At 42.5% G+C, this 25,991-nt stretch overlaps 1 protein-coding gene across 1 annotated transcript; it reads left to right on the top strand.

Annotated features, from left to right (window-relative positions):
• Positions 1 to 513: 513 nt before the first annotated feature.
• LOC126342910 (uncharacterized) lies at positions 514 to 24,267 on the top strand. Its single transcript, XM_050001899.1, has 2 exons — positions 514 to 554; positions 23,162 to 24,267. The coding sequence occupies exon 2, from the start codon at positions 23,203 to 23,205 to the stop codon at positions 24,265 to 24,267; it is 1,065 nt and encodes a 354-aa protein (XP_049857856.1). The 5' UTR covers positions 514 to 554; positions 23,162 to 23,202.
• Positions 24,268 to 25,991: the final 1,724 nt, after the last annotated feature.

Genomic DNA, 25,991 nt, shown 5'->3' with positions numbered 1-25,991 from the left:
ATCTGCTCATCATTTAGTCCTATTCGTCTTTACAGTGCACTTTTAGTGTAATAAATATAAGCAGTAATAGAATAACACCTGTTTTTACGTCGGACCCGCGTGTCGCCACTATCAATGATTGCAGACCGAGCGCCGCCACACGGCAGGCCTAGAGAGACTTCCTAGCACTCGCCCCAGTTGTACAGCCGCCTTTGCTAGCGATGGTTCACTGACAAAATACGCTCTCAATTGCCGAGACGATAGTTAGCCTAGCCTTCAGCTACGTTATTTGCTACGACCTAGCAAGGCGCCATTATCATTTACTACTATTGATACTGTGAATCATGTAATGTCAAGAGCGACGTTCGTCATTAATGGATTAAAGTTAAGTATTCCACCAGCTACGTCCGTTGTTTCTAAATTCTAATTTCCTTGTCCTGTTCCAGGCCTCACGCCAGCCTGCGTGAGCTAAATCGCGTGCCTTTCGGCCTCCCCTAGTAACACGGTGTTGGCTCTCCTGCCAACCACAACATATAACACTCTTCCCTCAACAGCACAACTAGTCCTGTCACGAGGTAAGCCATGTACAACACTACCGGCTACTATTAAAGTTGTGATATGTCGATAATATTAGTCCTGTGAAAGGATTTGTATTTTGCGACCGCGATAGTGTGTAATGGTAAGGTATCCGACTAATTTTGTTTCCCTAAAGATTTCTATTGAAAGGAAACAGTAGCAAGATAAACGGGAATCAAACCAAGGCTCTATTAGTGAGTAAGTAAACTGTAATTACATACATGGAAATAGTCGCCAACCTAATTAGGCAATGTTGTACCCAGTACTAGCATGGTTCATAAAGAGAGTTAACTATTGGAATTGACTTTACGTGACAGTGAACTTCTGTTTTGCTGATGAAATACAAGACACTGGGACAATTTTGCAAGTAATGTATCAGTGATTTAACTTGAACTAAACAGAAGGGGTCTTAATACGTTGAGGCAACAACTGGTTCTCCACAACACTTACTATCCGTTCACTACAGTAGGAAGCTAATGATAACTGTAGGTAAATGATTACTGTTTGTGGAGCGCTACTGACTTGGACAAGAGGTTATTTTGTCAGTTAATACTACTATTGAAATACTTGTGAAGGAAATGTATCTTTTATACTGATTATTATTTGCATTCTCAAGGAAAATTCACTTCCGCCTACTATTTAGCTCAATTGGAACACGTGATACCTGAATCTAGTATAGGTTGAATATTTGTAGCCAGTTTGTTTGCTGTAATTGTAAAATTACATTTAAATCTGGTTCTACTATTAGCAGGGAGTCCCAGAAAATAATCTGTCGGTAGACAGAGATCGAGGTTGGACACTTAGTCTCAACACATTATGAAAAACACTATTAACTACATAACACATGAAATTGCAAACACTGTTATTTCAATAAGAAATATGTTTGAATCAAATATTTTAAATGTTCTCTTAGTAATTGTACTTTGTTGAAACTTTTTACGTCTATATATTAAAACTACGTGGCGTTTTTTCAAAACGTATGCTCACTAAATAAATATATACTTCAAACTCCACAAAGTTCATTAACTTTTGTTAAGGAAAATAGAATATTCCGATTCATCGTAGTACCTGGGATAGGACCCTGTCTAGGTAAATGACGAAGGATAAAATACACGAAGTTTACAGAACACTAACCTGTTATTGGAACCGAAACCAAATAACTGGTTCATGCAGTTATACAGTACTCGACTGATAATTTGAGATGGAGGTGATAGCAGTGTCGATCTTCTGTGCTTCTCAAAAAAGTCGACAAAAGTATCCATGGTTCATCCTGTGCAACAAGCTTTGAAAATTCTGTTCTTAGCGTCGAATTTTCATAGTACAGAGCTAACCAAAGTATGCCACTTCCGTATCCGAAGCTTGTAGTTCTTCTCGCCTCTTTCAGTTCACAAGATGCTCACCCTTTTCCTGCTAGCCACCGACTGACTCAAGCCACACATGAGTTTTGCAGTTCTACCGCCAGATCCACCTTTTCTACCCCCCCCCCCCCCCCCCCTAGCGTTTTACATGATTACAAACCTACATTCCCTATGCATGAACCAGTATCGCAATTTAAGCTTTAACTTTTACATTCTTTTATAGCACATTACTTTTGAATTTACGTACATAGATCAATTACATTTACATAAATTATCACAAATAGTGAATAAAATATCTACATCGATGTTACATCGAAGGACACGGTTATACAGAAATCACATAAAGTAAAAACAGACAGAGAAGTTACATAAGACCATTATAGGTAATATCGATAATAGTGTTACAAACTACTTTCTTTCAAATTGGTTTTTGCACATTTCTGTACTATTTTCCACTGCGTTGTGGGTCCAACAAAGAAACAGAGTTTTTGTACAAGTCCAAAGAGGCTAAATGATTCTGGACATTCCCATAAGGTTTAAAGAGTGTGCTAGATATTGTACAAACTCTGCCAGCTGTTACATTTCCGTAAGTCTGGATTGGATTCCTTTACATATGTCGGCCATATTACACCATTTGTCGTAAGATGGTCCACGACATTTTAGCACGTCCAAACCACCAGCTTCTTGTTTTTTTAGACTTCTCTGTGTCACATATTCACAAGCCAAGTTCGATAAAAAAACATTCTATTGGATGACCGGTTTCGCCAGAACTATGGTGTCATCATCGAATCTTACGCTTTAAAATATTTTCCATCAGTCGCCAGTCCGCAGCTGATGGTGAACATGAACACTTGTAATCGGGCCAATACAGTTATGTATATGTTTGTAGATAATATTTTACATTTGACATGCCCATTTATAGTGATCATGAAACTGGGACGTGTATATGCAAAGTGAAATGACGTGTAACACTGATGGACAATATGTTGTAATATAAAGCATAAGATCCTATGATGACAGAATAGCTTTGTCGAAACCAGTCATCCAATAAAATGTTGTTTAGCGATCTTGGGTTGTGAAGTTTTCTTCAGTTACCAAAAAATATTGTTGGTCAAATTACTTCTGACTCAGGTTTGGTCACTTACATCGCACTGCCTTTACGCATCTATATGAATATTCCGCAAGCCACATCATGGAGTGCAGCGGAGGGTACTTTATGCACTACTGTCAACTGCCCTCTTTCCTGTTCCAGTCGCAAATGATAAGTTCGAATCTTTCTAATTTGACGTTCATGGTCTTTTCTCGAGACATACGTAGCAGGAAGCAACATACCAGGGTTATTCCGAAAGTAAATTCCGATTGCTCGCCAAATGGAAACCACTGGGAAAATCAAAAATGTTTTATTTGCAATAGTTAGCTAAACCTTACAGCTACTTCTCTACATAATCACCGCTCCGACTTAGACATTTGTCGTAGTATTGTACCTACTTCCCCATACCCTCGTCATAGAAGGCTGCCGCCTGTGCTTTCCGCCAATTCTCTACGCTCGTCTACAGATCTTTGCCTGTGCCAAGCTGTCTTCATAGTCAGCAGCGGTTCATATGATCAGAAACGAAACTCAGGACGAGTCAATTACAGGATATCTTCATTGCCCCTGCAGAGTGCGGCTGAAAATTGTCATGAAGGAGAAACGCATGACAGATTGTTATGTGGGCTGTATGACATTAAGCGAAATCCCTCACCAGGTCCTTATACTTGGCGGAAGACACTGTTTCCTAGGCATCTTTACGTGCTCACTGTGCACTCAGAATTGACAAGACGGACGTGCCACGATCGACGGGCATACTACAGACACAGCCCAACACATCTGCGCAAAACTTCATCGGATTGTCACTCTGGTCCCCATTTCGCCCATTTCACGACCAGTCGAAACTTACTTTCAGAACAGCCCTCCTGTTTGTTGAAACTTCTAGCAACATATGATCTTGGAACTTTGATGGTGAACCACACCGTGATGAAGAATGCCTTTCTTGCAGTGTCTGCCATTGGACAGCATTTCTGTGAGGCTTTCTTGCTTCTTAAATAAACCTACAATATGCTATTTTTCTTTGGATCTTCTCTGATACCTCGATCAGACCTACATGGTATGAGTCACAGACTGATGAACAATATTCCAGTACGTGGGTTGGCTGAAAAGTAATGCCTCTATCTTCGTAATTCTTCAACAGTTGGCAGCATTGGTATGTGGCAGGTACTGGCTTGTTCCGTAGCCTCTTCTCTAAAGCTCCGCTTGGCGGGAAGCCTTAGCATTGAAGGGTTGTGTTGTTACAGAGTAAAGTATGAAACCCTGCACAGACGGTCGGTCAATGCGATTTAAGCAACGTGCAGTCATTGAATTCTTGACAGCAGAAGGTGGTACCCCAAAAGAGATTAATCAGAGAATTAAATCAGTTTATGGTGATTGTGTTGATGTGAGTACTGCTCGTCGTTGGCAGAGTAAGTTCAAAGAAGTTGAGGTGTGAACATCTGATCTGCGTGACAAACAAAGAGTTGGACATCCTGTGACAGCAACCACCGAGTTTCACCAGCAAAATGTTGACAGATTGATTCAGGACGCTCGTCATATTACTCAGAGAGAAATTGCGAGCACAATCGGTATTTCACAAGAATGTGTGGGTCGCATTATTGCTTTGCTTGGCTATCGGAAGATCTGTACCCGATGGGTACCCCAGATGCTAACTCCTGAAATGAAAGCGCACAGACTTGGAATTTGACAGGCCTCCTCTCGCGTTACGAGAATGAAGGTGACGCCTTTCTCCATTCAATTGTGACAGGAGACGAATCATGGGTATACCATTACGACCCGGAGACGAAACGTCGGTCTATGGAATATCGACACAAAGAATCGCCCCAGTAAAAGAAATTCAAGACGCAACCCTCAGCTGGAAAAATCATGGCCACAGTGTTCTGGGACGCGAATGGTGTTATCCATGTTGATTTCCATGATCGTGGAACAACAATAAACTCAGAACGCTACATCACAACGCTGCGATCTCTGAAACAAAGGCTAACAAGGGTCTGAAAGGAAAAGGGAAATGTTTTCCTGTAGCATAACAATGCCAAACCACACACTTCACGTGCCACCACAGATGAACTTCAGAGACTGAATCTCACCATCGTGCGGCGTCCTCCATACAGACCAGTTAGCACCGTCTGACTTCCATGTGTTCCCGATAATGAAAGACGATCTGCGAGGACATCATTTTGCTTCTGGTGAAGACATTGAGAGAACTGTGACTGTGGTTGCGGAAACAGAGTGTCGACTTCTTCCGTGACGGCTTCAGAAAACTTGTTCATCTCTGGCAGAAATGTATCCAATTGGCTGGTGATTATCTGGTAAAGTCAATATTGGATTATTTCTACATTTGATTTATTAAATCGTTTCCATCCAAACCCAATTAACAAAGATGGAGGTATTACTTTTCATTCGACCCTTGTATTGGTGGAACCAGGGTTTTGGAAGTTACCTCCTTTGTGGGTGAACTACACTTCCTCAGGATTCTTCCAGTGTATCTCACTTTATCATCTACCTTACATGCGGTTAGTTACATGTGGCTACTCTGCCTGAAATCGCTCCGTATGCGTACACTCAGATGTTCTTTGAATGCAACTGCTACCTATGATTGATTGGCAATCGTTTAATCGTACAATAATGGGTAGTTCTGCCTATTTATGAGCAATAATTAAAATTTTTTAAACTGAGGGTCAGCTGCAAACCCCTGAACCCATCACCGATCCTCTTCAGATCTTCCTGCGTTTCGGCACAATTGTCTAGCGTTGCGACTTGTTTGGGTGCAATGAAATCATCCGCGAAACTTTTGAAGGACATTCCGGCATTATCTACTAGGTCATTTACAAGTGTCTTGAAAACTAGGCAATATGATAACTGTCCTTTAGAATATCCGTGCTTTCGTTAAAAAATTGTCGTATAACACTCCTTTGAGGTACGTCCGAAGTTACTTTTATGTTTGAAGATTTCTCTCCGTTAAGTGTGAAAAGCTGTGCGTAGGTGCTCAGTATACTAAATTAGAGTTGTGAGTGACAGGCGTAAAAAGAGAACTGAAAATCGGTTTGTTAGGAAGTGTTCATATATTAATACTGAATGAGAATTTGAGTTTATGACACAGTAGTAAACCTTACAAATATTGTATTCTCTGATGTACAGGTCAAAATGTTACAAAGATATAACTTAGGTCAATTAATCAATGATAAAAATATTAAAAACTCTTTGCAAGTACAAAATTATTAAATGATCAGGCTGAAGGTACAATGAAAAAGCTAACTTCTCGTCCTGTAATGTAGCTAAATTTGTCAAACAACATGTCCATGAGAGTGAGAAAAATAAACTCAATAAGTATGAATACCGTATTGAACAAAAATATTAACAATAGGCTTATTTAAGCTCAGGCCTCAGTGGTAAAAGCAGATAACTATAACAACCTTTGTAGTTTTGTTCATTAATGAATACACTAGGAAAACAATGGAATCCTTTGATTCTAATAATATTACTCCATTAGAGACTGACCCCACTGAATCTTTGCATAAAGCCCTGAAATGTAAAGTAGGTTAAGTCCAATACTTATTTAATGATTTTCAAGAAAAGAATATAAATGTAATGAACCGAAAATCACATAGACTTAGGGCCCAACCAAAGATATATTGTGGATTACTATTCAAGCCGATTGTCAATTCTATCAATAACCCCGGTTACTTACTTTGTTAAAAGCTCACCTACATTATTAATAACAATTTCGTCTTTCATGATAATGTATAACCAAGAACACAGATGAATTAGTTAGATACTTGAATGAGATTCACATGCCTGAAACTGCTACCTTACATTCTTTTGATGTTGTAAAACTATACAATAATGTACCAGTAGACGAATCCATTGCTCTAGTAAGGCAAAAAATTCTGCAACATAAGAAATTAGATGTTCCACAGATTATGAAATGAACTGTTGTCCCCAATGTTATCGTATAATTACTTCTGTTTTAAGGGGAAGTCATTTAAACAACCTAATGGCCTTGCCATGGGGAGTTGTCTTGCAGGCATCCTCATCAGTATCTTTCTTGACGATATTGAACATAAAATTTTAATATCAATTATGAAAGTTATTACAAATAATTTAATAGAAAAGGTATGTCGATGACACCATCGTTTTGACGGAAGGTGACGCTAATGATTTACGTGCACTACAGCAATTATTTAATGCAATGCATCTCTCCCTAAAATTCTATGTAGAAACTGAAGAAAACAGAGGAATAAATTTCTTGGACCTTAGGGCCGAAAAATATGAGGGAAGACATCACTTCAATATTGACAGAAACCGTACTACTAAGAATACTACACTTAATAATAATTCATGTTATCCAAAAAGTACAAGCATGCTTTTTTTCTGTTCATTGCTCGACAGGATGATTATGTGACAACTATCAGAAGACAGTTTTGAAATAGAACTTGCCACACATTGAAGTATGTAGCTGACAGAAATGGATTTGACCCCCAGATTGTAATGAGACTATGAAGTAAGAAATTAAAAGACAAGGAAAAACTGATAACTCTGAAATTACTTTGGGAAGAATAAATGAGAAACCAAACACCAAATATGCAGGGCTGCCTTATTATGGTTATGTTTTTGAGAAAATTAAACAGCCTTTTAAAAGAAATGATATAATGGTTCAGTCAGATAACACGTTACGTACGAAATTACTGCATGATACTGGGTTGTTGTTGTTGTGGTCTTCAGTCCTGAGACTGGTTTGATGCAGCTCTCCATGCTACTCTATCCTGTGCAAGCTTCTTCATCTCCCAGTACCTACTGGAGCCTACATTCTTCTGAACTACTTAGTGTATTCATTACTTGGTCTCCCTCTACGATTTTTACTCTCCACGCTGCCCTCCAATACTAAATTGGTGATCCCTCGATGTCTCAGAACATGTCCTACCAACCGATCCCTTCTTCTAGTCAAGTTGTTCCACAAACTCCTCTTCTCCCCAATTCTATTCAATACTTCCTCATTAGTTATGTGATCTACCCATCTAATCTTCAGCATTCTTCTGTAGCACCACATTTCGAAAGCTTCTATTCTCTTCTTGTCTCGTCCACGTTTCACTTCCATACATGGCTACACTATATATAAATACTTTGAGGAACGACTTCCTGTCACATCTATACTCGATGTCGACAAATTCCTCTTCTTCAGAAACGCTTTCCTTGCCATTGCCAGTCTACATTTTATATCCTCTCTACTTCGACCATCATAAGTTATTTTGCTCCCCAAATAGCAAGACTCCTTTACTACTTCAAGTGTCTCAATTCCTAATCTAATTCCCTCAGCAACACCCGACTTAATTCGACTACATTCCATTATCCTCGTTTTGCTTTTGTTGATGTTCATCTTATATCGTCCCTTCAAGACACTGTCCATTCCGTTCAACTGCTCTTCCAAGTCCTTTGCTGTCTCTGACAGAATTACAATGTCATCGGCGAACCTGAAAGTTTTTTTTCCTTCTCCATGGATTTTAATACTTACTCCGAATTTTTCTTTTGTTTCCTTTACTGCTTGCTCAATATACGGATTGAATAACATCGGAGAGAGGATAAAACCCTGTCTCACTCCCTTCCCAACCACTGCTTCCCTTTCATGTCACTCGACTCTTATAACTGAGTGTGAACCAATATTTGAACAATCTGTAGTTTACAAAATAAAATGTCAGTAATGGGCAGGATCTACATAGTTCAGACAGGCAGGAAACTAAGAATAAGATACAAAGAGCATGCATATTCAAGTAACTCATCTGCTTTAGCCACCCCTTGACAGAACACAACCACACTTTAGGGAACATCTCAGAGCTCATGTAATTATTACACAGAGTAGATAAACATGAACTTGTTAGAAGAGAATGAAATTTTTTGAAACTTGATTATACGTTCTGATAAAGTTCTTATGGAATAGACCGATTTAAAAAACAAAAATTACTTAAATAGCTTTCCTGACATATTCGAAAATTTTACTTATGACTGGCTAGGCTAAGACAATGACAGAGTTCTACATAAAAAAGTTATCGTGTTGTGCAGCTGCTCGAAAACCGTTCTTGAAAGCGGGAAGAGCTGCGCTGTCTTCCAATCACTATTAACGATTTGCTCCACAAGAGACCTAGGATACATAGCAAGTTCTTTCGTATAGTCTACATAAAATCCTTCTGGTATCCAATCACTTCCTGTGGCCTTTTCTTATTCGACTCTGCCACTTTGTCGTTCGTGCGACGATTTAAAGGATGAACATAGTACGATCTTCCTCAGTGAAACACTTATGTGTTAAGGCGTGAGCTTGTATAGGTTCTTTTTCCCACTAGTATCAGACTGTCAAAATAATAGCCATGTTGACATGTGCAGCGAGGGTGATATTTTTGTCTAAGAAATAAACATGTGTGTACTGACACTGTTTCTTTTAGTCATGGATTTGGTATCCAGTAACGAAGGAGCCTGTTAACGTAGTCTGTTGCGTCTCCTATGTCCTCGTGTCGACGGGTCGTTAAACCTTAATCTTCCTACCTTGGTTTTTTGTGTATGGTTCAGTGACCGGAAGCAAGTCTTTTAGCTGGGCGTCACATCGGCGACTTGTGTGTCACTAACCAACCGAGGAAACGGGATCTACAGGTCATCGTGGAATCCTAACCACGTGTCGTGCCCAACGAGTCCTCACGTCGGTGTGTGTTGAAGGCTACATTGAAGGCAGACTGCAATTTCCGTAGTCTGGCCGGGATTCGAAGACGCAGCCTCTCCGTTTCCATGCATACGCTGTACTGGTAAGACTAACAAGGGGACCGCGCCTACTCGTCATTTCGTCCGAATTTATAATACATGCAGGGCTGGTTCAAATGGTTCAAATGGCTCTGAGCACTATGGGACTCAACTTTTGAGGTCATTAGTCCCCTAGAACTTAGAACTAGTTAAACCTAACTAACCTAAGGACATCACATACATCCATGCCCGAGGTAGGATTCGAACCTGCGACCGTAGCGGTCACGTGGTTCCAGACTGCAGCGCCTAGAACCGCACGGCCACTTCGGCCGGCGCAGGGTTGGTCCAGAAATGAAAATGACAGAAGCAGGAGCTCCCGATGCCCAAGAGTTGAGAAAAAAATGCATTCTCGGCGAGCGTGGAGCAAGGCATGAGCCACTTACGGGATCGAGTCCACCTGTTCCTTTTTTATTTTCATTTTTTGCATTACCTACAATGCAAAAAAGCAAATAATGCTCAATAGGCATGTACGGTGCTTACTAATATTTTTGTAAAAGATATAAAAAAGGCAAAGGGAAAAAATCACAACACCAAAAAATAATTCATGTAGAATAATGAAATTTCTGGGCTACATTTGCTAAAGTAACGTTTGTTGGTGATTAACATTGCGAGATCACAGGCTAATGCAAGCGCGATATAAGCCATTGTCAATGAGAAATGTTAGTACATTAATCACCGGTGTATGCGCTAGAATGTTCCTGTTGGGAAATACACCATCGAATGCTGTTCATGAATGCCAGCACAACAGGTCGAATCACCAGACTGACGTACAAGTTTGTAGTCACCATGCGTGGGATAACCACGACAATTCTCCCGCTGCCACACGAAATGGTACCCCAGACTGTAGTTCTGTGTACGTAGAGAGGTTGGTTCCAAGCCCCCAGCTGGCCTTCTTCTAACCCACGCACGGCCAGCACTGACACCGAGGGTGAATCAGATTTCATCAGAGAACACAACAGACTTCCACCCTCCCATTCACTGGACTCTCGCTTCACACCACTGATCTCGCAAATGGCGGTGGATTGGCGCCAGTGGAATGAATGTACGCTACAGGGCATTTAACTCGGAGTTGTCCCTGACGTAAACGATTTGTACCAGTTCGTTGTGTCCGTGTGGTGCCAACTGCCGCTCAAACTGCTGCAGACGCAGTACGATGCATCAGAGCCATAAGCCAAACACGACGGTCTTCTCTCCCCATAGTGCCACTTGGCTGTCCAGAGCCCAGTCTTCTTGAGGCCGTACGATCTCATGATCACTGCTGCCGGCAGTCATGTACAGTGGCTACATTCCTGCCAAGTCTTTCTGCAGTGTCGCCAGCTTCTCGTAGACCTATTACATGACCTAGCCACGAGGGACTAGCCGAGCGGTCTGAGGCGCTGCAGTCGTGGACTGCGCGGCTGGCCCCGGCGAAGGTTCGAGTCCTCCCTCGGGCATGGGTGTGTGTGTTTGTATGTAGGATAATTTAGGTTAAGTAGTGTGTAAACTTAGGGACTGATGACTTTAGCAGTTAAGTCCCATAAGATTTCACACACTTAACACCACCTAGTTCAATGGCGGGTTTGTCACCTTAAAGGCAATCTTGACTAACATCAAGCCACCACTTCCAATCTCAAACATGACTAACACTCAGACCGTTACAGGGTGTATTGAAAGCTAACCGCTTGCGTCATTATAATGGCGCTACTAGCGCCTCTCTTATGCGATTGGCGCGATAATGAATAAACATCTTTTTTCTGATGTAGGAACACGGCTAATAACTTTCCTTTATGTCGTACGACTCCTTCTTGGTGTTGCTATTTCTTTTTTGGCAATTTAAATTTCCAGAAAAGGATTGTACTTAAAGCACCTGCCAGGAATCTATAAATAAATGTTAAGGAAAGTATTGTAAGGCGTAGTCACCGTAAAAGAGACGAAACTAACTTTCTCGGCGTCTTTAGAACTACATGTTTTCTTTAAGTTTACATAGAAAAACAAACCAGTTTTACCTTCATCAAAGGTTTTATTTCGTCGGACAGTTAACAGCAAGCCGGCATCTGCTCCAAGCTCAAAACAGAACTAATGGAATACGGTATCCTGTAAGCTCTAAATATATTCTCAAATTTTCTTTTGCTTTCATTTTCAAGTATTTTATGAAAAAATAAGAAATACGATATATTGAAGATTGTGGTTTATTTTCAGCGTAAATAATGTAAAATTTGAAAAAATTGTCCGCACCAGGGTTCTATCCCACGACCCTTTGATTAGTATTCTGTACTCTTTCCGTTGCGCCAACCGCTGTCGGGAATCAACACCAACAAAATGTCTCGTGCCTCGCTCGACACCCGCCAAGAAATTAATGTAACTGGCTGAGCACCTTTAAAATACAACGCGAGTGAGGTGGGAATGAGTGAATGAGTGTGGTTTTATAGATCTCCTCCTCACTGTCTGCAGTAATTTTAATGAATTTATCCACATTCGTTTGTTTTAATGAGTGTAAGAGAGCTGATAACCTTGCCGTTGAGCGTCCGTAAGCTCCAAACACTCAAAAAAAACACACACACACACACACGCACGCACCCAAGTGCGCGCACGCACCGGAAATTTATGATGACGAGAAGACGCGATCCCCTTATAAGATCTAGGTTTCATGTCACGTCGGCAATGTGGTTATCATTGACGGAGCAATAAAATAGCTCATGTTGAAAAATGACGTAACAGGATACCGTCCTCGACTTTTTGGAAGGAATCGGCATGCCATTCGCTTTCAGCGCTTCAAGGATCCCACGTGAAACTAAAAAGTTCAAGACTCAGCCGAGATTTGATATTGGTTGGTCCCGTTATGAGCCCAGGGGCTTAACCGCTTAAATAATTTGGCTTGAAAGACTGTATTAATTATTACAATAATTGTTTAATGGCTCTGAGCACTACGGGACTTAACTTCTGAGGTAATCAGTCCCCTAGAACTTAGGACTACTTAAACCTAACTAACCTAAGGACATCACACACATCTATGCCCGAGGCAGCATTCGAACCTGCGACCACAGCGGTCGCGCGGTTCCAGACTGTAGCGCCTAGAACCGCTCGGCCACTCCGACCGGCAATTGTTTAATAATAAAGAAGCATATGACGTACAATTGTCTCTCTTGTTTAACGCCCTTGCAGGATCTAAAAATTATGTAGCTTCTCTGGCCAAAAAAGGTATATGGGACAAAATAAAAATTAATACTTGCTATAAGCGAGCTCGATGTTATCACTTGAATCGTAGAAACGTGACTAACTTTCCTTTTGTATCTGACAAAACATGTGACAGTTTCTGCAGTAGATTCTAACTTATGAATATTATTTTTGCTTTTTGATATATGGTGATCACGCAATCTTCTCAAGTTATCGCACCCGTCTGTGAAACGGCCGTATGAATATTTCATTTAGGTTCCGCTGCATTAAATAACACCCGTGCCCATCGCCTGCTCTCTTTCGGTGACAGCGTTCCATAACTGTCAGGTAGGTATACAGCTGCTCCATTGCTTGCCTCCATATTCTACTAAAGGCAAATCTATAGTAATTATTCGATTCCTATATACAATCCCTCCGAAAATAATTGAAGCACTACTGTACTGCAGTACTGATCATTTCAGACGTGGCAATAATTTCAATGAGAGGACATGGCGTCTGCTTCCAACTGTTTCAAATTAATGAGTAGCGCAGGTCTCATAAGATTTTTAAGTATTCATTTGTTTGTCATTTGTGTTCTGTCGCTGTGTAAGGCACTAGTAATGTATACCGCAGCCAATGACTATCGAATTCAATACAATCACACAATGCGTTTCAAGCTCGTACCTTATCATCAGTCATCTATAATTTCTGGTTCGATGTTTTAACTTACGAAATATATCAAAGAAAAACCATAAAATTGACAGCATCCATTCCTTTATTTCGAATTGAGATGCTGTATAGGCATTCAAAGTCCGGCCACGGCTTCAGACGGTAAGGACTGCTGATCGGGGGACGCTTTAGGTGGACTTATCAAGCTCTGCACCGGAGGCGGACAGCCATGGGGCGCAGCTTTGCTTTACTATCCTGCTTGCAGGGGCCCCGGGTTTGATTCCCGGCGGGGTCAGGGATTTTTACCTGCCTCGAGATGACTGGGTGTTTGCGTTGTCCTCATCATTTCATCACCACCATTCACGAAAGTGGCGAGATTGGGATGAGCAAAGGATGGGAATTTGTATGGACACTGATAACCGCGCAGTTGAGCGCCCCACAAACCAAACATCATCATCATCATCATCATCATGCTATCCTACTTGCTATCCTCTGACCCCCTAACATAGTCCTCTTCCGCATTTCCATGCTTTCTCCAGTACTCCGGCTGTAGTGCCCACTGTTCCAAGCAACTGATTGCCTCTCCAGATGCCTCAGTTGCACCCTTTCTATCAGTCCGCCCGGCTAGCCGCGCGGTCTAACGCGCTGCATCCCGAGCGGGAAAGACTGCCGGGAACCGGCACGATTCTACCCTGCGATTTCCGGTGTGCCGGACAGCCTCTGGATGGTTTTTAAGGTGGTTTGCATAAGCCTCGGCGAATGCGGCTGGTTCCCCTTCTCCGCCTCAGTTACAGTATGTCGGCGATTGCTGTACAAACGCTGTCTCTATGTATGCAAGCACCACAATTACTCAACCACACAAACATTTCGGGTTACAATCGTCTGGTATGAGACGTTCCCGGAGTGGGTGGGTAGTTGGTGGAGGGGGGGGGGGGGGGGGTGGTTCCACTGGGGGCCGAACCGCACAATAACTCTGGGTTCGGTGTGGGGTTGCGGTGGGGTGGGAGGGCTGCTGTGGCCTGTTATGGGGCTGTGAACCACTGAGAGCTATGGTTGAACGAAGCCTCTCCGTCATTTCTAGGTCCCCTTTTCAATACACAGTACACACCCTTCTTATCGTGAATAAACCATTCGGTGTTTTTTTCTGGAATCTTTCAAGAAACCCAATTGATTCGGATGACCAATTCTAATCCATTCTTGCTCTCCTGTGCGGAAGAAAAGAAGCACATTAAAAAATTTTAAGATACCTTTAACTTAAATATTTAGTTCATTTCACTTATACAAGGTGATTCAGCTGCTCCTAGCGATGTCGTTTTATACAAACCATGATTCTACATCTGGCCTTCAAACACCACACGCGAGACTTTTATATTCTCCCGTTCGCTACTCGCAAATTAATAGTCTACATCTACGTCTACATGGATACTCTGCAAATCACATTTAACTGCCTGGAAGAGGGTTCATCGAACCACCTTTACAATTCTCTATTATTCCAATCTCGTATAGCGCGTGGAAAGAATGAACACCTATATCTTTCCGTACGAGCTCTGATACCCCTTATTTTATCGTGGTGATCATTCCGCCCTATGTAGGTCAGTGTCAACAAAATATTTTCGCGTTCGGTGGAGGACGTTGGTGATAGTAATTTCGTGAGAAGATTCCGTCGCAACGAAAAACGCCTTTCTTTTAATGATTTACAGCCCGAATCCTGCATCATTTCTCTGACACTGTCTCCCATATTTCGCGATAATACAAAACGTGCTGCCTATCTTTGAACTTTTTCGATGTACTCAGTGAGTCCTATCTGGTAAGGATCCCACACCGCGCAGCAGTATTCTAAAAGAGGACGGACAAGCATAGTGTAGGTAGTCTCCTTAGTAGATCTGTAGACCTGTTACATTTTCTGAGTGTCCTGCCAATAAAACGCAGTCCTTGGTTAGCCTTCCCCACAACATTTTCTCTGTGTTCTTTCCAATTTAAGTTGTTCGTAATTGTAATACCTAGGTATTTAGTTGAATTTACGGCTTTTAGATTAGACTGATTGATCGTGTAACCGCAGTTTAACGAGTTCATGTGGATGACCTCACACTTTTCGTTAGTTAGGGCCAACTGCCACTTTTCGAAACATTCAGATATTTTTTCTAAATCTTTTTGCAGTTTGTTTTTATCTTCTGATTACTTTATTAGTCGGTAAACGACAGCGTCATCTGCAAACAACCGAAGACGGCTGCTCAGATTGTCTCTCAAATCTTTTATATAGATAAGGAACAACTAAGGGCCTATAACACTACCTTGACGAACGCCTGAAATCACTTCTGTTTTACTCGATGACTTTCCGTCAGTTACTACGAACAGTGACCTCTCTGACAGGAAATCGCAGATCCAGTCACATAACTGAGACGATATTCCATAAGCACGCAATTTTACTACGAGCCGCTTGTGTGATACAGTGTCAAAAGCCTTCCGGAAATCCAGAAATACGGAATCAATCTGCAATCCCTTGTGGATAGCACTCAGCACGTCATGTGAATGAAGAGCTAGTCGTGCTTCACAGGAACGATGTTTTCTAAACCCAAGTTGACTGTGTGGCAATAGACCGTTTCCTTCGAGTAATTCACAGTATTCGAACACACAATAATTCTAAAATCCTGCTCCATATTGACGTTAACGATATGGGCCTGTAATTTAGTGTATTCCTACGGAAAAAAATAAACAGGAGCCTTCTGTACAAAATTTAATGTGGTCAAGTTTTGTGCCCCCCCCCCCCATGAACCATGGACCTTGCCGTTGGTGGGGAGGCTTGCGTGCCTAAACGATACAGATAGCCGTACCGTAGGTGCAACCACAAAGGAGGGGTAGCTGTTGAGAGGCCAGACAAACGTGTGGTTCCTGAAAAGGGGCAGCAGCCTTTTCAGTAGTTGCAGGCGCAACAGTCTGGATGATTGACTGATCTGGCCTTGTAACATTAACCAAAATGGCCTTGCTGTTCTGGTACTGCGAACGGCTTAAAGCAAGGGCATGCAGCTTTACTTTATGATTAAATGATGATGGCGTCCTCTTGGGTAAAATATTCCGGAGGTAAAATAGTCCCCCATTCGGATTTCCGGGCGAGGACAACTCAGGAGGACGTCGTTATCAGGAGAAAGAAAGCTGGCGTTCTACGGGTCGGAGCGTGGAATGTCAGATCCCTTAATCCGGCAGGTAGGTTAGAAAATTTAAAAAGAGAAATGGATAGGTTAAAGTTAGATATAGTGGGAATTAGTGACGTTCGGTGGCCGGAGGAACAATACTTCTGGTCAGGTGAATACAGGGTTATAAATACAATTTCAAATAGGGGTAATGCAGGAGTTGGTTTAAAATGAATAAAAAAATAGGTGTACGGGTAAGCTACTACAAACAGCAAAGTGAACGCATTATTGTGGTCAAGAGAGACACGAATCCCACACCTACCACAGTAGTACAAGTTTATATGCCAATTAGCTCTGCAGATGACGAAGAAATTGATGAAATGTATGATAAGATAAAAGAAATTATTCAGGTAGCGAAGGAAGACGAAAATTTAATAGTCATGGGTGACTGGAATTCATCAGTATGAAGAGGGAGAGAAGGAAACATAGTAGGTGAATACGGATTAGGGCTAAGAAATGAAAGAGGAAGCCGCCTGGTAGAATTCTGCGCAGAGCATAACTCAATCGTAGCTAGTACTTGGTTTAAGAATCATAAAAGAGGGTTGTATACATGGAAGAACACTGGAGATACTAAAAGGTATCAGATAGATTATATAATGGTAAGACAAAGATTTAGGAACCAGGTTTTAAATTGTAAGACCTTTCAGGGGGAGATGTGGACTCTGACCACAATCTATTGGTTATGAACTGTAGATTAAAACTGAAGAAACTGAAAAAAGGTGGGAATTTAAGGAGATGGGACCTGGATAAACAGAAAGAACCAGAGATTGTATAGAGTTTAAGGGAGAGCATAAGGGAACAATTGACAGGAGTGGGGGAAAGAAATACAGTAGAAGAAGAATGGGTAGCTTTGAGGGATGAAATAGTGAAGGCAGCAGAGGATCAAATACGTAAAAGACGAGGGCTAGTAGAAACCCTTGGGTGACAGAAGAAATATTGAATTTAATTGATGAAAGGAGAAAATAAAAAAAATGCAATAAATGAAGCAGGCAAAAAGGAATACAAACGTCTCAAAAATGATATCGATAGGAAGTGCAGAACGGCTAACCAGGGATGGCTAGAGGACAAATGTAAGGATGTAGAGGCTTATCTCACTAGGGGTAAGATAGATACTGCCTACAGGAAAATTAAAGAGACCTTTGGAGAAAGGAGAACCACTTGCATGAATATCAAGAGCTCTGATGGAAACCCAGTTCTAAGCAAAGAAGGGAAAGCAGGAAGGTGGAAGGAGTATATAGAGGGTCTATACAAAGGTGATGTACTTGAGGACAGTATTATGGAAATGGAAGAGGATGTAGATGAAGACGAAATGGGAGATACGATACTGCGTGAAGAGTTTGACAGAGCACTGAAAGACCTGAGTCGAAACAAGGCCCCCGGAGTAGACAACATTCCATTAGAACTACTGACAACCTTGCGAGAGCCAGTCCTGACAAAACTCTACTATCTGGTGAGCAAGATGTATGAGACAGGCGAAATACCCTCAGACTTCAAGAAGAATATAATAATCCCAATCCCAAAGAAAACAGGTGTTGACAGATGTGAAAATTACCGAACTATCAGTTTAATAAGCCACAGCTGCAAAATACTAACGCGAATTCTTTACAGACGAATGGAAAAACTGATAGAAGCCGACCACGGGGAAGATCAGTTTGGATTACGTAGAAATGTTGGAACACGTGAGGCAATACTGACCCTACGACTTATCTTAGTAGAAAGAATAAGGAAAGGCAAACCTACGTTTCTAGCATTTGTAGACTTAGAGAAAGCTTTTGACAATGTTGATTGGAATACTCTCTTTCAAATTCTAAAGGTGGTAGGAGTAAAATACAGAGAGCGAAAGGCTATTTACAATTTGTACAGAAACCAGATGGCAGTTATAAGAGTCGTGGGGTATGAAAGGGAAGTAGTGGTTGAGAAGGAAGCAATAAAGGAAACAAAAGAAAAGTTCGGAGTAGGTTTTAAAATCCATGGAGAAGAAATAAAAACGTTGAGGTTCGCTGATGACATTGTAATTCTGTCAGAGGCAGTAAAGGACTTGGAAGAGCAGTTGAACGGAATGGACAGTGTCTTGAAAGGAGGGTATAAGATGAACATCAACAAAAGCAAAACGACGATAATGGAATGTAGTCGAATTAAATCAGGTGATGCTCAGGGAATTAGAATAGGAAATGACACACTTAAAGTAGTAAAGGAGTTTTGCTATTTGGGGAGCAAAATAACTGAGGATGGTCGAAGTAGAGAGGATATAAAATGGAGACTGGCAATGACAAGGAAAGCGTTTCTTAAAAAGAGAAATTTGTTAACATCGAGTATTTATTTAAGTGTGAGGAAGTCGTTTCTGAAAGTATTTGCATGGAGTATAGCCATGTATGGAAGTGAAACGTGGACGATAAATAGTTTGGACAAGAAGAGAATAGAAGCTTTCGAAATGTGGTGCTACAGAAGAATTCTGAAAAGTAGATGGGTTGATCACATAACTAATGAGGAGGTATTGAAAAGAATTGGGGAGAAGAGGAGCTTGTGGCACAACTTGACTAGAAGAAGGGATCGGTTGGTAGAACATGTTCTGAGACATCTAGGGATCACCAATTTAGTATTGGAGGGCATCGTGGAGGGTAAAAATCGTAGAGGGAGACCAAGAGATGAATACACTAAACAGATTCAGAAGATACTTCAACATTCTAAAGGGTACGTTTAAACTAGTAATATTAAAGAAATAGACACCAATGCTACTGGCATAATAGCACAATGAATAGAGGCCAGTAGGTACTGGGAGATGAAAAAGCTTGCACAGGATAGAGTAGCATGGAGAGCTGCATCAAACCAGTCTCAGCACTGAAGACCACAACAACAACAACAAGTTTTGTACTGGGCCACGTTTCCGCTGGAGGCCACGGTTTTCTAGTTATTCAAGAAAAATCTACAAAAGTACCTTCAAACGCTCCTCTACCGCTACCTCATCCCTAACCAGTCAGGATTTCTAGAATTTTGTTCGTGGCACTTTCTTCTACCACCGCACAAAAATTTCCGACAACACGAACTATTCCCGATATTCGACCCTTCTTGGCCTCTATTCATTGTGCTATTATGCCAGTAGCATTGGTGTCTATTTCTTTAATATTACTAGTTTAAACGTACCCTTTAGAATGTTGAAGCGAAGACGTAAACGTTATGCTGAAAGTGAATACGTTGACAATTCGATCCGAACTCAAAACCATACAAGCACAGCAGTTAGATAGAAAAACTGACGAATAGCTGTTTATTTGATGCTGTTAAAATTCACAAATGTGTTATTCAAAATTTGAATTGACGCCAGTTTTACAACTGGTAGGTGCTCGACTAAGCCGGTGGCCTAATGATAGTCAGTTAGACCAGAAAAGGTCGAAAGTGGGAAACGATTCGTGCAGCCGCAAACTCTTGCACAGTGGCAGGAGTGAGAGCCACAAACAACACACTAGAAATTATGACCGGTGGGAGCGGGAATGCCTTTGGAGGTCACTTTTGTACTTTTTTCTTAAATAACTCGAAAACTAAGTCTGTAGATAAACGGTAGAAACTCTCCTCGCGTCGGGCGGGCATTATCATGCTGAAATGTAAGTCAGGATGGCTTCCAATGAACGGCAACAAAACATTACGTAGAATATCGACGACGTATCGCTGTGCTGTATGGGCCTCGGATGATAACCAAAGTGCTATGAAAAGAAACGGTACCCCAGTACATCTCTCCTGGAATATCATTACCTCGAGGTGAACTACCTTCAGATACGAGGCCCGCTTCGTGCTGAGCCCGAAAATCAGCGAATACGCTTCTGGAGACACCCCAGATAGCGGTGGGATACCAGTCTGACACACCGAGCGAGGTGGCGCAGTGGTTAGCAAACTGGACTCGCATTCGGGAGGACGACGATTCAATTCCGTGTCCGGACATCCTGATTTAGGTTTCCGTGATGTCCTAAATGGCTCCAGGCAAATGTCTGGATGCTCTGGATGGTTCCTTTGAAAGGGCACAGCCGACTTCCTTCGCCGTCCTTCTCTAATCTATGAGACCGATGTTCTCGCTGTCTGGTTTCCTCCCCCCCCTCCCCCACCCAATAAAAACATCCCAACCACAACCCCAACCCAACCAGTCTGACTGTCGCCTGCTATTTGGCCCGCCGGCCAGGAATGATGGTGTGGGGTGCCATTTCCTTCCATAGCAAGCCATCTTGGGTCGGTTTCCGTTCCTCTTTTTTAAAGAGTTTATCTTAACACTTATCGAAATTGAAGTTGAGGTTCTGAATCTTCAGCAGCATCTTTTGAAAAAGACTCTTCTTACCTCGTAGTACTCATTTTATGTGTGCTTACATACGAGAAACAACATCGCTGAGAATCTTTTACACGAATTATAATCTTTTTCTGGCCTAAAGTCTCACTTTGACGGACCTTCCAGGTTTACTTATTTTTGGCTGAATGAACAGATGCCTGTTCCTCTCTTTTTCTGTTAAGTTTTCCTAACAAATTTCTTTCCTTTCTATTCTGTCTCATTTCTTAATTTGGTTCTTTTCTTATTTATTCGACTTTTAACATCGTTCTGTGGCGTCACAGGTCTTTTTTTTTTTTGTTTATACATCCGGCTTCATTTCATTTCTATACACCCTGGTACCCATGCCTATTATTCTAGAAAATTTCTCTCTCTTCTGTCTTAATATTTGCTACCAATAATGTCCTCTTATTCAAGAAACTTTCGTCACTAGCACCAGTTCGTTTCCAAAATTTATTTTAATAAACAGTATTTTATAATTTTGCTTACCGCTGTCAGGCTGGACTAGAACTTGGATGCGTGACCACCCGGCCTGCCGAGCGCTGTTGGCAAGCGTGGTGCACTCAGCCGTTAAAAGGTAAACCGAGGAGCTACTTGACTGAAAAGTAGTGGCTTCGGTCTCATAAACTGATACACGGCCGGGAAAGCAATGTGCTGACTACATGCCCCTCCCTCCATATCCACATCCAGTGACCTCTGTGGGGTGCGGATGACACGGCGGCCGGTCGGTCCCGTTGGGCCTTAATGGCCTGTTCGGGCGAAGTTTAACTCCTCATTAGCGCAGTCATTATTCTTTTGTACTGCTCTCACCCAGTTTCTAGTTTTAACAAGTAACTAATCTCCATTCCACCATTTATCGTTTTCGTCCTTGCTTTCTGTATCTTTCATTCCAGTTCACTGGTACATGGCTTTCCGTGCTATTCAGAAATGGTTCTACATTTTGAAAAACTCTAAAAAAAAATAAAAAAGAGGTTAGGATATAACATTTCGTTAACTCTAGCGTTACAAAGACGGAGCAGGACTTTCGTGCGCCATCGCCATATTTAAGGAACCATCTCAGCATTCGTCTCACGTGACTTAGCGAAACAAAGGACAATCTAGTATGAGATTTTCACTCTGCAGCGGAGTGTGCGCTGATATGAAACTTCCTGGCAGATTAAAACTGTGTGCCTGACCGAGACTTGAACTCGGGACCTTTGACTTTCGCGGGCAAGTGCTCTACCACTTTTTTTTCATTTTGTTCGTTTCTGTTCATTGCACCTGCTCGGGGCGGACGTCATAAGACATCCGTTTAAGTTCGTTGTTAATCGATTAACTCAGTTTTTTTTATTACAGAGGGCAGCGAACCCTCTGACCGAACACGCTGAGCTACCGTGCCAGCTGCCACTAAGCTACCCAAGCACGACTCACGCCCCCTCCTCACAGCTTTACTTCCGCCAGTACCTCGTCTCCTACCTTCCGAAATTAGCAGAAGCTCTTCTGCGAAAGGCGAAGGCAAAGGTCCAGAGTTCGAGTCTCGGTCCGGCACACAGTTTTAATCTGCCAGGAAGTTTCAAAGGACAATCTAAATTAAGATGACAGGAAGGCTGCGCTCCTGGTTGACAGGAATACGAGATAGTTGTATGCACTCCAATAACGATCGCGGTTAAGACGTTGTGTCCAGACTTGGGCCCGGAGTCCGGTCACCCCTTCCTCGACGCGATGTTAAGCCCTAAGATTCCTACTTTCCTTACTAGAATACCTCGCTAGTTTGAGTAAGAAAGATTTTGAATTAATTGTGCTTATTTCTACCCTGACAGACACTGGATAATATCCTTCAAACAAGTTTAGGCAGGTCCAATATGACCTGGATTTGTGGAGAAGTCTACATCTACACCTGTATCTACATCTACATCTATACTCCACAAGCAACCGTGCGTCGCATGGCGCAGGGTATCCTGTACCACTATTAACCATTTTTTTACGTTCCTCAACCATTGTATGACTGGCTCGTCCATGGTGACTTAATCCCACAATATGACTACTTACTTTTTGTTTGCTAGATACCTACTTTTTGGTTACTGTAAGTCAAATGTATTCTGTGTTACAGGCTTGAAGGCTCTCCATTGTGCGGAAGAAGATCTCGAAACCATGAACAGACGTGGCCTGTTACGAACTGCTGCTCCATACCACGCCGTCTACAGAATTATCGGCCTCACCCCCTTTACAGTGGACGCTACAGATTGCTGTCTGCGGCAATCACCTTGCACTGTAGCGTACGCCGCGATCGTTCTTGTCCTGTGTTTGGCTGCATCAGTAAATGTGGTACACTTCTTGACCATCGGTCAAGAGCACATTTCTGCCCTTAGGTTCCTGTGGCTAACAGGGACAGCAATAGCAGCTTGTCTGATGGCCGTTGTGCCTGTAGCTACAGATCTCTTCGTTAATACCAGCAGATACCAGAGAATACTCAGCCTGTTGTCTTACCGAGACACTGAAATTTTGGAATTAAAGCACTCGTCTAATAAACGCGTGACATTTGGCTGCAAACCTCTATACGTAACTTCGTTTGTTCCCTTTCTGTGCATTGTAGTGCGGAATGTATTGCAGAAAAGAGGTCTTTACATTACAGCTTCTATGTTTCTTATGCAAGTTGTCATGCTGGCTGCAGTCTCAAAGTACATTATTTTAGTCATGCTGGTCACGAATGACTTGCGATGCCTGGAAGAGACCCTGAGGGCAGTGAAGCGGCCGCATCCAGGCGCGGCTCACTTCCGCGCGCTGCGCAGAGTCTACAGGGCGGTGTGCGGCGCCTCCCACGAGGTGCTGGCAGCCCACCAGTGCTTCCTGGCGGTGTTCACGGGCACGCTGCTCGTCTCCACGTCGTGGCACACCGTCTGCTTCCTGCTGTGCTCAGGCCGCCAGCTGCAGCAGGTCGTGTTCGTCGTGTGGCACACATCGCTGTTGCTCTCGGTGCTGGTGTCTTCACACGCGCTCTACGGGGCGCAGGCGTCGATCGCCGCCACGGTGTGCAGGCGTCTGCAAGACGTCCGCACCGCCAGCCCGGAGGCAAAGGAGCTCCGCCACTTCCTCTTACTGGTACGGAGTCTCCGTCCGGCGCACCGCATCTTCGGAGTGGTCCCTCTGGACCTAAGGCTGGTAGCCGCCTTCCTGTCAACGTACACAACATACACAGCGATTCTAATGACTTTTTAACATTGTTTCTGTTTCACCAACTGTACGGTTACGGCCCGGAGGAGGAACAGTGAGGTAATTTGACCACAGTATAGCCTACAAACGTATGGCTCCAAAGTTAGATGCATAAATAAAATCTTCTTGTATTTCCAGCCACATAAAGGATTAAAGAGCTGTACGAAATTGCAACAAACTTTTTTTCTTGACTGGTTGTTACTTTCTCCCTGTCTCCTCTACTCCCCCGACCTATACAAAACACCATCTGTGTTGTGACCTGACGGGACTAGAATCGTAAGGCCACAACTGCGGGCTAATTGAGTACTCTGGGAGGTGGCTCATTTCTAACTGTTGTTGTTGTTCTTGTGGTCTTCAGTCCTGATACTGGTTTGATACAGCTCTCCACGCTAATCTATCTTGTGCAAGCTTCGTCATTTCCCAGTACCTACTGCAGCCTACATCCTTCTGAATCTGCTTAGTGTATTCATCTCTTGGTCTCCCTCTACGATTTTTACCCTCCACGATGCCCTCCAATACTAAATTGGTGATATCTCGATGTCTCAGAACATGTCCTACCAACTGATCCCTTCTTGTAGTCAAGTTGTGCCACAAGCTCCTCTTCTCCCCAATTCTATTCAATACCTCCTCATTAGTTATGTGATCAACCCATCTACTTTTCAGAATTCTTCTGTAGCACCACATTTCGAAAGCTTCTATTCTCTTCTTGTCCAAACTATTTATCGTCCACGTTTCACTTCCATACATGGCTATACTCCATGCAAATACTTTCAGAAACGACTTCCTCACACTTAAATAAATACTCGATGTTAACAAATTTCTCTTTTTAAGAAACGCTTTCCTTGTCATTGCCAGTCTCCATTTTATATCCTCTCTACTTCGACCATCCTCAGTTATTTTGCTCCCCAAATAGCAAAACTCCTTTACTACTTTAAGTGTGTCATTTCCTATTCTAATTCCCTGAGCATCACCTGATTTAATTCGACTACATTCCATTATCGTCGTTTTGCTTTTGTTGATGTTCATCTTATACCCTCCTTTCAAGACACTGTCCATTCCGTTCAGCTGCTCTTCCAAGCCCTTCGCTGCCTCTGACAGAATTACAATGTCATAGGCGAACCTTAAAGTTTTTATTTCTTCTCCGTGGATTTTAATACCTACTCCGAACTTTTCTTTTGTTTCCTTTATTGCTCGCTCAATATACAGATTGAATAACATCGGCGAGAGGCTACAACCCTGCCTCACCCCCTTCCCAATCACTGCTTCCCTTTCTCTTTTAACTGTAACAGATAAAATGTAAGTGGGTTCAAAAAGAAACGAGCCGGAGGCATAATTACTGAAACCAGTACCTGTATGTCAGAGGTATTGACCCTGACTGTTGAGACACTTGTCCCACTGTGACACAAGGCGATGAATGACTGTCTCGTAAAATTCCCGGGGCTACAATGTTAACCAGTTCCGCACGTACAGCTGGACCTCGTCGTCCGAGGTGAATTGTCTTCTCCTCAGAGCCTTTTTAAGGGGACCAAAAATGGTGTCATCACAGGGAGAGAGGTCTGGACTGTATGGAGGGTGGCCGAGAACCTCCCATTTGAATTTCTGCAGGACTGTGTTGGCCATATGAGGCTTTGCTTTGTTGTGGAGCAGAATGACCTCACGGGTGAGGTTTCCTGGTCAATTTGATCGCTTGGTGAAGGGTGGTCAAGGTTTGAGAGTAATGCCGGGCGTTC

This window comes from Schistocerca gregaria, chromosome 1 (genome assembly GCF_023897955.1).
Source record: "Schistocerca gregaria isolate iqSchGreg1 chromosome 1, iqSchGreg1.2, whole genome shotgun sequence".
NCBI lineage: Eukaryota > Metazoa > Arthropoda > Insecta > Orthoptera > Acrididae > Schistocerca > Schistocerca gregaria.
The sequence above is the reverse complement of the archived record's forward strand: the minus strand, read 5'-3'. Positions and strand labels throughout refer to the sequence as shown.

What these genes read in the sequence shown, in the direction of transcription:
- LOC126342910 (XM_050001899.1), top strand. Translation starts at nt 23,203, where the DNA reads ATGAACAGACGTGGCCTGTTACGAACTGCTGCTCCATACCACGCCGTC.